At 38.6% G+C, this 12,119-nt stretch overlaps 1 protein-coding gene across 1 annotated transcript; it reads left to right on the forward strand.

Moving 5' to 3' along the window:
* Positions 1-1,148: 1,148 nt before the first annotated feature.
* rassf9 (Ras association domain family member 9) lies at positions 1,149-11,766 on the forward strand. The gene is made up of 2 exons (XM_026175024.1): positions 1,149-1,371; positions 8,931-11,766. The coding sequence occupies exons 1-2, from the start codon at positions 1,325-1,327 to the stop codon at positions 10,189-10,191; spliced, it is 1,308 nt and encodes a 435-aa protein (XP_026030809.1). The 5' UTR covers positions 1,149-1,324; the 3' UTR covers positions 10,192-11,766.
* Positions 11,767-12,119: the final 353 nt, after the last annotated feature.

The following is a 12,119-nucleotide window of genomic DNA, read 5'->3' on the forward strand; positions in this document are numbered from 1 at the left end:
GGCTGCTCTGCTGAACAGAAACTGTTTTCCTCTATCAGATGTCTAATCATTGAGGGCTTTTTAAAGAGTAGCAAAGTATTTTTTCCAGATCAGAAGAAGGTTTTCTAATTTAGTGAAATGCCATTTCCTCCCTAGTTTAAAAGTTGCCTGCTTTAAGACAGGTGTGACTTATACAAAGCTGTACGTTTCTCTGCTTTGTTGAGTCATAGTTGGGCTGTTACATAGGTAACAAGATAATCTGTCTCTGAAGGAGTAAGATTCAGGTAGCTGCTCGCATCATGAGTCAGTACATGGTATTATTGAAGATAACAGTGCAAGGATCATGTCTTTAAACTTTGTTACAGCACTTTCAGAGAGACCTCCACTGTAATGAAATGTATTCCCATTATTGTAAATTTAAATTTAAAAAATGGTCAGACAAGACATGTTTTCAGGGAATACTGTTAAATACTCAGTTTCTATGATGTACCATATGTCAGGACAAGATTCAGAGTGTTTTTAAAATGACGAGTCAGTTCATTTACATTCTGAAAGAAGCTAATTGTGTTTAAATCACATACAGTGTGGAGGCTGTTGCTCTCAGCATTTACACTAATGTTAAAATCACTTTCAACGATGAGTTTAAGTAATGCTCAGTCAGTTGTTTTAGCTGTGTGTTTTTGTGGCTACCCTATTTAGTAATTAACCCCCAAAAACAATTAAATAATTTCAATATGTGTTAGGACAGCTTGAAAAACCACGTGCTCTTTGAGAGATTTACAGCGTCAAACACTCTTAGACTTTTTTTTTTTAAACAGGCTGTTTCATCTCAATGTAACATTTGTTGATCCAGAAAGGAAGACCATTTATCAAAATCCAACATGTTACATTTTCCTGGGTTGTAATGTAAACATGTTGTAACATTACATTACAGCTTTTTTTTATGTCGTCAGCAGGGTGGATACATGAAAAGAAATGCTGTTATTCTGTGCCTTATCTGCTCTATATTTTATATTATAGTTCCGCTAATATTTCAACATAATCTACAATGTTCTCTAATTGTTACGTTATTTCGTATTTCTGCAGAGCTGAGTATCCTTTTGAAGAAAGTGTTTCGTTTAGTCGTTCAGGTTGTTCCTGCAGGTGGAAGGGGGCAGAGTTTCACCATTAAATCTCGTTTGGCTGTAGGAAACACCTCCCTCCGCTTTTCGGATGGGGCGGATAGAGTTGCACCCGGGACACCCGTCAACTTTTCTGAAACATTCCGATAAGTGTCCGACGTCCTACAATGCCTGGACTGTAACTCACTTTGGATCGCCGGTCTGTTTTCTTGTGCTCCTGAGTCATGGCTCCATTTGGAAAAAACTTCCTTAAAGCCCGAATGAAAAACAGGTAACTTGATCAGATGAGTATGAGCTTTCTTTAAACCTGTTGAGTGTGTTTTCCCCCAACTTCGAACATTAAAAAAAGACGTTACAATGAAATGCGTGAGGGAGACGATTTACGCTCAACTCGGCGCGCATCGAACTACGAATGAGCAGCACAAAATAAAACGCAGTTAAGTTGTTAATTTAGTTCTGCATATCATCTTTTTGACTATTATTATTGTTTTAAAAAATGATGTCTCCCCGGTCCAGTTAGAAAAACTGACAAACCTCCATACTGAATTCCAAGGAAATAATATACACTTCCGTGGAATATGAGATTTTGAGCGTCCTTTTTTTCATCAAGGTTATTACTATCTTAAACCAATTCATTCTTAATTTCCTTAATACTATTTGGGGAGTAATATATATTAATTTTACTAATTAAAAGCCAGTTTTGGCGAACCTGTCCGTGTGTGCACATGTTAAGATTTTTCATGTTACATTTTTAATGTAACTATACATGAACGATTTTATCAGTGTGCCAATGAGTGATGTGCCTTTTAGTGGTGGTCTTTGTTTGTTTACAACACTGCAGGCCTACTGTACATTAGCTTGTAAACGTTTGGACTTTCTTCTGCTATTATAAAAAAACGCACACACATATGTACACGTACAAAGTAGTAGAGATCATGTAATCTGTATTACCATAATTTGCTTTTTGCAATTTCCCTAAGAGCATAGCTTGGCCTTTTGATGTGCTTCTCTCTGCAGCTGGGGTCCAGCTACAGTTCTGTAAAGGCAAGGAGGAAAGTAGAGTTACTGAGCCACAAGCTGTCGTCTCTTATTGGTGTAGACATTCTGCTTCTTTTGTTGACTACAGACTTTTGTTGTGCAGAGCTGGTAAACAGAGTTCTCTTTCTGAGTATCTAGGTCATGATTGAATCCCTTGCTGCCAAGATCAAGACAAGGAAAGTTAAAGGGTTTTAATTAGCTTTACTCATTAAGGGTCTCAATTAACACCAAACACAGCAACAACGCTGAGAGGTATGGTAGTGTACAGTGCTAAATTACAACACTTTGACAGAGGCACCATCAGCAGAATTGATGCATTTTCACATCACACAGAGCTGAGATGAATTATCTTTGATAACTTCAAACAGTCTGACTGAAGTTGTCTCCAGTGGCTGTCTTATTTTTTTTTTCTTGCATAGTAATTATCATCGAGGCACCTATAATTATCTCAAGTGTTTAGATCTTTAGACATGTCAAACCCTTCACTTCGGAGACACCTGAGGCTGGCTCCTACTCGAGGTGAAACTTTGAGCTGGATGTTGACAACATGTGCAGTCGGAGCAAGCCGAAGCATCAAAATATTCACAAAATAAGAAAACGTTAATGTTGATTTGGTAAATGTAAAAAATATTGGAATATTCCATACTAAAATCAGGGAGTCTGATCCTTCAAACAACAGGAAATACAAGCCTCAGAATTATGTGACCAAAGCAATGTAGTGACCACTTGCACTAAGCCACCACTATAGCATTGTTAATTAGTTTTTAACATTGCTAGATTAATACAAATTTGCAGGCTGCTGAAAGCAATAAAAAAAAAAGACCGTTTGTGTTTAAAAAGGACAGGGGAAGTCATTTCTTTTAATGAGAAAGGGTTGTTATGGTGATTTAGATACTTCCTGTGGGCAAAAGATAATAGGGGTGGGCGATTTCACATAGGAAAGGAACAAACAGGGTGTGTTGTGTCTCTGCTCACAGATGCTTATCAGGGAAGGAGTCTTCCCAGAGATCAACATATCCAGATAAAAAAGTCACATTATTTCCTCAGCAATCCCTCATTCTTATCCTCAGATAAGAACAAGAGGAAACGTCTCCTGTCCAGCATCCAATAGTTTCTCTTCTGCATTCTCTGTGTTAAAGCCAAGCCAGACAGACACTTTGTAGATACTTTAGACTAGTATGATTTATTTGTTTTGGCTTGGATTTCTATATCTTACCTTTTTTAGTAAACCCCTATTGTTTTATATACACCAGTCAAACCTATAATTTGTTAGATAAACTACAAGTGTTGGTCTCGAAGAAAGAGAAACTTTGATTAGTGTAGGAAATGCAAATGCAAGCTTCTTATTGTCCCCTTTCACTTGTCTGATATTATTGACATTTATGTTTTTGAAGAAAAAAAAAGTGCAGAGGTCATGAGTCTGCAGTGCATTGTGTCATATCCTGCAGCGCACATTCAGTTTCCTTTTAAAGGAAATACAGCTGAAAAATGTCTTCACTTCATCTCTAGTTGATCCAGTCAGCCACAACTTTTTATCAGAACTTGTTCTTCCAGTCAGCATTAGTTTAGTCATAAAATCAGGATGAGTAAGTAAGAAATGTTGGATTGCACATAGGCCTTTTTTTCTGGTTTTAACTTGAGGTTAGCATTTGTGATTTGAGGATTTATGTTTACTTATTTGATTGTACTTAGCTTGGCTTAACTGAACAGATCAAGATGCCAGTAAAATTCATGACTTTTCCATCAACCTCGTGTTAAGTGCTAATTATGAGGTATTACAGCTATGAAAACCACAAACAAAATGAAGGCGTTAGCATAAATCACACAGATTTTAATTTTGAATTGGTTGATGCTGCATAGAAGGTGAATTAATCTATCTGGGGTAAGTTTGATCGTTTCACTCAGGACTGTTTTGAGCTGTAAAAGCAAACCTGTGATCTTATCAGCAGCAAATATAATCAAATCCAAATATACTCACGATTCCATAGTGAGACGTGTTGACAGCAGAGGCTAAAGGACATGTTTGCCTATCTGCTATCAAAGCTTTGTTTCTGTTGAGCATATTTGCATCTCTTTTTCGTCATTGATCTGCCAAAACATGTCGGGACACTTTAGAGCTATAGCTCTGTCATTTGCTATGACTTGCTCAAACCACCAGCATACAGGCCTCTGTGGTAACTTGTACCTTGCAAACCTATCACACAAGTGGGAACTGTTAATTCCTTCCAGGTTGTCATTATGAGCATTACAATATGCTACCGCAATGCAGCCGTAACGTAATCATCCAACACAGAAGCTGGTACGGAAATTCCTATAATTTAAGGTTAAACTGAACTTAGACGTGTGGGTAGTTTCCTCCCGCACGTCCCAGTTCTAACTGGATATCTCTGCCTCTAAGTTCAAGGTGAGGTCAAGTGGGTCTGCTCAGGTTTCTCGGGTTCATTCAAGTGTGAATTTAAAGTCGAACCTGTACTGTGCCAGTTGCCGTGCAACATCCGTCTTCACCCATAAGGGCTTTATATTTTAGTTTTTCTTGAAAGTATGTGTCATCTGAAGCTGTAATTCAACATTAGCTTTGAGTTCATTACACTATCAGTGTCAGCTTTGTCATTTACCACCCAGCAGTGTGACCTATGAAGGCACCCTCATTTGCTGCGTCTGGAACTGCTGTGTAATCCCAAGCTATGAATATCAAATGGCACCCAAAGTGACAGCCCTCATAAAGTATGTGGTGCGATGCAATCAGCGCAGCAGTGCATGCACTACTTGTGTATCTCTTGTCAGAGTCCTAACAGTTTGCCATGCATCTAATTGTTTGCTCTTAAAAAACACCGCAAAGTTCTGGTTAACCACATTTCAGCCAGTACAGTAAGTCAAAGTGGTGATGTCTGTGAGGCTAAGCCAGCACAATTCAAGTTGCCATTAATGGAGTCATATTCCTGCAGTATTCTTTCCAAAATAAACACAGCAGAAGAATCATTGTTCTATGAGGTAGAGCTTTAAAGAAAAAATATGCTATCATTTAGGCTGAGGGGCTAGTGTACAGCCGTCTTTAATACCCTTTAGTACCCTGATAAAAATTGCTGTTTTCCTCAATAAGAAGCAATGTAAAAAGCCATAAAAGTGCAAGTTAGGTACTGTTTACAAGGTTGTGTCAGTGACAGAAAACTTCCAGGAATTGCTGGGAGTTTATGTGGATTTTGATGTACTAGCAGTTGACTCACAACCCTGAGGCTTACAGGGGCCTTAAATGTAAGTGATAATGCTGTTAGCTGCAGAAATGCAAAGCAGGATACCAAGAGCTTTCAATAAGTTCTGCCACAGCAGGACACAGACTTCACATCTACTAACTGCTGGGAATCATTGAGGCTTTGCCATTTTGGCTGCATTGCATAAGCTACAGTGTTTAGACATTCTCCAAGTCAATTCACACTGGCATTAGTTGCAGCATGTGTATCTGGACCTTAACAATCAAAGAACTCTAACAATAAATATTCCTTTAACTAATTTGGAAACTAAATTAGACTCATAAAAGTCATTCTCATGAATAAATGAAATATTTATTTCTTTTTCGTCCAAATAAATCATTTGCTTTCAGTTCCAATGTGTTCCAGTGATAACGCGTAATAGAAACTGTTAGCTCTTTCTTCACAGTAGAATGAAAATTAAAAGTAACCATAGTGAGCAACATGGAATCTCTTTTCCTCCCTTCCTCCTACAGTGCATAAAACTATAGTGGCAGGATGTTGCCTGAGTGCTGGTGATTGTGGCCTGAGACAAATACAGGTGTTTCCCTGCCTAACTGTACTGTCTTCCTGCACAGCTGTGGCCTTGGGTCACCCTTTCTGAAATAGCCAGTGTATGTACAGCATGTTTATTCGCCTGCAAGATTAGAAATGAGGACAGTGTGTGACAGGTTCAGGTTTATTGGAAACATCTGCATTGTGTATTTACAGATGTGTAGTATAGCTATGCTGCACTGAACATGTAATTATGATTTTGTTCCCTTTTCCTTTACCTTTCTTCTTTCGTGCCCTTGCACTTCTTGCCTCAGCCATTCTTTCATCCTTGCAATACAGTATAACAGTGGCTCACAAAATATTTTTTGGCCCCATATAATGAAATTGCTCTGATTTTTGGATTCCTCATCACATGCTGAGAAGGTGGGAGAGGTTTTGACCCATTAATGCACATGTGAAAGTAACCTTTAAGTATTGTTTTATCAATAATAAATAAAATATGCATAATTGGTCAGGTTTACCACTCGTAATTCATCCAAATAAATTTGTTTTGTACATAGCATTTTAATTTAAGCTGACAACGACACTATGTTTAATAAAAGTAATGGGTTAAAAAGTGAAATAATGTATTGTATTATATTATAATAAGACTTTTTCAAACACACCACAAACTTGCCACAGTTGATGCCATGGTTCATGCCCTAACACATATTGACTGCTCTATGATGTTGAGCTGTTGTGTCAGATAAGCTCATTTTTTAAGCATGTGGCCACTATGTACAGTGTACTGGGTACACCGCCTGTTTTCTTTCCTGTGCAGCAGTAGCACTGGGGCTGTGTTGTATTGGGTGAAGTTGGAAATTCCATGGTCAAAGCAACAAGGGTTGTTGTCTATTAAATGCTTGAGGCATGTTGGAATTGTTTGGCCTACACATAGCTCAGGTATTTGCTTTGCTCCGGTTTTCTCCAAGAGTCTCAATAACCATTAACCAACCTATGAATTGCATTCCTGAGACCTTATTCGCCAGATGTTTACACTATGCTCCAGTTGGGTGTTCATGTGTTATGTGGGAACCAATACATTGTGGTATCAGTCTGTCAAATCTACAAACTGAGAGATAAGCCTCTTTCTCCCTTTGAATAATATACACAATGTCTTAGACATGCAGGTTGGGGTATCCTATCTTAATAGGATGTGGCTTGTTTTTTGTTTTTTTTGGTTTGGTTGGTTGGTTTTTTTGCTTCCTCCCGCATTGGTGACGTAAATTAGCATAAGTTGCATTCGGCCAAGGTTATCAGAACAAATAAAGGCAAAGCAGGTACATGATGTAGGGTTTAGATGTGAAGACGTTGCTGCATACCAACCTGAGGAACAACACTGAACTTTGATAGCTGGGCTAAACAAAGGACTTGATTTTAATCCCAAAGTCTGTTTTAATACATTGTAAATATAGATAAGACTTCAGATTTATCTAGATAGTAAAGTGAAATATAATTTTAAAAGGCTTAGATGAAAATCCCACTTCCAGACAAGTGTGTTGGCCCATTCCTTTTACCCATCAGTGTCACTATATCAAATTTCCTGACAAGCTACAGCCAGATTTCCTTGTTGATGTTTTCTGCTTTTGTTATTTAAGGCTAATTTTTTCAACCTTTTTTTATTCGTAGATGTGATATTATCCAGGATTAGAAGAATGTTTTTCTCTATTACTGTGAACTGACTAAAGAAGTATTGTCTTTTGGGTTGAAAAACCACAGACCAACATTCCTTTAACCCACAAAAATCAGTCTGCAGTTAAACCATCAAAGGAGGAGTTCTACTTTTTTGTGTCTGTGATTTTTATGTGGATAATCTTTCTCTGGGTTTCTTTGCGATTAAACTGTCTGCAATTATAGGAGTATTATGTGTCACTTATTTTTCCCTGAAGACTAGAATTTAACTTTAAATAATTCACCAAGACAGAAACTTGGCAGTCAGAGATTCCCTAATGAAACACATGAATCGCAGAATGTTCCTAACATGTTATCTTTCATATAAATAATAGAGTGATACATCATTCTTTATCCTGAAATCAGATTTAAATGTCTGGTGATGTTATCTTCTTATTTGTGGCCGTCTGCATTGCCGGTGCCTATCATTTAATGACTGGATATTAGGTCCTGAATATTACCGGTGGTTCATTAAGGATGTAAAAAATGAATATCTTCGGCCCATCAGAGGTCAATTTTTGAACAGGTTTTACGATCCATGCAAAAACTTAATGAGGGCCTTGAGGTTAAATAGCTCAGAACCGAACCATTAAGTGATCATCTCTGATGAGTAAGACGATGAGAAACAGTAATAGAATCAAGCCAGGAAGCACAAAATGACTGAATGTAGTTTTCTGCTCATTGACCTAATGGAAAGCCATCAAATAAGGATGCATTCATAAAAACATACTACTTAGAATAGGAAAACAACTTTTAAAGTATTATAGAGAGAGAGACTTATTTTACTTCAGATGGCAAGTATGTTGAAATATGGCTGTCTAAATTTCCTTTTGGGATTATTTATCTAACTACATTTTTTTTAACCCTTTTGTTGAACTGCTGTCTAGAAAGGAGCATTTCTAATCCCCAAATGCACGTGTCTAGAATTGAATTTGTGAACATAACTACTACTACCACTAAAAATGTATTCCAATTCAATTTATAAAGCACCAAAACACAACACCAAGTTAAAGACTTACAATAATACAGAGAAAACAGAGAAAACTTCAAAAATCAGATGTCGCACTTTAGTGACTGTGGGAAGGAAAAACTCCATATTTACAGGAAGAAACCTGCGGCAGAACCAGGCTCAGTGGGGGCCAGCCATCTGCCCCAACTGGTTGGAGGTGAGGGGAAGGAAACACGACCAGCAATCCAAACCCGCCTTAATGCAATGAAACATGAAGGGTTATATTTTAATGTCACAGAGTGTAAACATTGTAGAGCATTAACTTAAGAAAGCATTTCCAAGTTTTCATGCATAGCCAAAGTTGTAACTTTTGTTTTTTTGTCTTCTGCATAGGACAAAAGATGCAGAGCCTGTGGTAGGAAAGGAGATCCAAGTTACTGTCTGCAATGAAGAGAAGGTTGTCTGTGGAGTAACAAAGCATACGACATGTGCAGATATGATTCAGGCATTGCTGGATGATCACAAGTCAGTCCCAGAGAGCAAGCGGCTACTGGATGGAGAACCCAAAGACTTCTGTCTCGTTGAACGGTGGAAGGGTTTCGAGAGAGCTTTGCCACCTCTTACCAGAATACTGAGACTCTGGTATGCTTGGGGTGATCAGAGGCCCTTCATACAGTTTATTCTAGTTAAAACCAGTGATTTCGTGCCTCAGCCTGCTAAGAAAGGTGGAAAGTGCAAAGGGGCCAAGCTGAAGCGATGTGAGCACGGTCGTGCTCAGTATTCCCAGTCTCTGCCAGCGGAAAAACAAAAGCGCATGGTAAAAAAAGCTTTCCGAAAGCTGGAGAAACTTCATATGGAGAGCAAAAGCTCCCTAGGTGCAGAGGAGATCGACCAGATGGTGCAACTTATTCTCAACCAGGACCACACAATTAGAGAGCAGATCCAGCGGATAAGGGAGCTAGATTCAGAGATTGAGCGGATTGAGCTGCAAGTCCAGCAAGAAACCAAGTCGGAGACTTCCTTGGCTCAGGCCTGCAGTCCAAATTCCGAGGCACACATTGAGGAGCAGCTGCAAGAATACTTGTACACCAGCGATGGGGTTGTACAGCTGGACATGGAGGTTCAGAGGCACCAGGAACTCATCCTCCAGTTGTCCCATGAAATTGATGCTGAGCTTAGGAAGGCCAGCCTCGCTCTGGCTCAAGATGAAGACCAGGAAGGAATGGCCACTGGTTCCTGGATCCCCGCTGACACAGACGAAGCATTTTATACTGCTGAAATCAAGAGGCTGCGGGGCGAACTGAATCACAGCCTCTTCACCGGTGTTTCCATTCACAACCAAGCTGCTGAAATAGACAAGCAGATAAAGTACTTTGACAATACACTGGTTTCTAAGGATCAAGAGTGCTGGCAGCTAGCCGCCCAGCTGAGCTCATTGCAAATCACGGACAGCACAGAGGAGGAGCAGCCCATAACAGTCCAAGGGAAAAGTGAGACCCAGTGCGGCATTTCTCAGACAGTGAAACTCAAACACACCCTGTCCCCTCTAGACATTACAGACACAGACTCAGACACTGGGATTAGCTCCACACACAGTCAGGACTCTCTGTCACCGTGTCTCGATTTCCCTCCCCCGCTGGACACAGACGTTTGAAGAACCCGGTTCACTCAGCAATGTGTTCTTCTTCAGTCACCAGCTGCAGTTTTTTACTCCTCACATGTGCTCTTTGTTTCATGCTCTGTGCTTGCAAAATTAGCAAAAAGACACATTTTCTGCAATTTTTAGTGTCTCCGGAACTTTGTTGCATCGTCATCACACCATGCCAAAAAGAAGAATGTAAGAAATGTCAACTTGGGTTCCAACAAATTAATACAAGAGTACTGTGGTTGATTCTTAAACGTGTTCACAGAAAATTGGTCAAAAATGTTTTTGCAAAGAGTTTGCAAGATGCAAAACATATCCTTGTTTAATATGAATAATTTTCTCAGGTATCAAAGTAACAGATGGTTAGGTATCAGTGTAACATGAAATAATACATGCAAGACACTAACTGAGGCTGTGCGTGCGCTACTTATAATCCTACATTATTGATAGAAGGTTTTCCCATTTTTAATTGCCAACAGAGATGCAAAGACCAATTTTTAGATGTTTAGATTTGTCACTTTAGATGATAGTAAATAAGCTTTTTGCTTTTTGTAAAGTCCTCAAGCTATTTATTAAGTTGCACTTCTTACACACTTAAGGCTATTAACAATGTTTTATATTAAAACAAAAAGATAATAGTTTTGATGTAGTATTTGTAAAAGAAAAATATACTTTAAACACTGTTCTTGACTATTCTGTAAATACAAACCTAGTTCGTCCGATTTCAAATGGTAATTGCCCCTTCTTGATATATCATTATTTAACTGTGATTAGATGACATCTTTCTGTCTAGAAAGGGCTACAAAGTCATTTCTAAGGCTTTCATGATTCAACACTAAGAAAGAGAATAGATAAAAATGGCATCCATTGCAGAGTTCCAAGGTGAAAATCACTGCTGACCAAAAAGAACACAAAACCTTGTGTCACATCTACCAAAAACAACTTGATTCCCGAATATTCTGTGGATTGATTAGACAAAAGCAGAACTTTCTGAAAGGTTTGCATCCTGTTACACCTGACGTAAAAGGTAGCACAGCATTTCATAAGGAAAACATCATACCAACAGTCAAACGCAGTGGTGGTAGTGTGATGGTCTAGGGCTGCTTTCCTGCATCAAGGCTTTGGCAACTCTCTACCGAACAGACTCTATCCTGGCAGACGGCATCACCTGGAACTCAAGTGCACTGAGGTTATGCAGCAGGACAATGATCCAAAGTACGCCACTGAATGGCTTAAATACACACAAAGAGCAATGAGCTCACAAGGAGTCCAAACTGAAATCTAATTGAGATGTTATGCCAAAACATCTCAATTAGTTCATGCTCAAAAATATTCCAGTGGGGCTTAATTAAAACAATTCTGCAAAGAAGAGTAGAACAAAGTTCCTCCACAGTGATGTGAAGGACTCATTGCCAGTTATTGCTAATGTGTAATTGCAGTCCATGCTGCTAAGATTGGCACAACCTGTTATTGGGTTTAGGGGTTTCGTTTTTGACACAAGACCTTGTTGCATTTAGTTATTTTACCTTAATAGATAAAATCATCATTTAAAAAGTGCATTTTGTATTTACCCGGGTTATCTTTGTCTAATGTTTAAAACAGTGTGACAAATATGCAGAAATATAAGATATCAGGAAGGAGGCAAATACTTTTTCGCAGCACCTTATGCTTCTGCAAGTAATATAAGTAATTACTGAGAAAGGCACAATTGTAAAAGAAAAGCTTATTTATTTACTGTAGTTACCAAACTACCAGTTACCAGAATTTTGGGACATTGTGTAAAATTCAAGTAAAAATAAAATGCAATGGGTTCATGAGATCTGCAAATCTTGTAAACCCATTTTGCTCGTAAACATTTCAAACATTTTAATATTTCATGAAAATATTATCTCATTTTGGATTTGGTGACAGCAGCATGTCTCAGAAAAGTTGGTGAA

This window comes from Astatotilapia calliptera, chromosome 7, assembly GCF_900246225.1.
Source record: "Astatotilapia calliptera chromosome 7, fAstCal1.2, whole genome shotgun sequence".
NCBI classification, from domain to species: Eukaryota; Metazoa; Chordata; class Actinopteri; order Cichliformes; family Cichlidae; genus Astatotilapia; species Astatotilapia calliptera.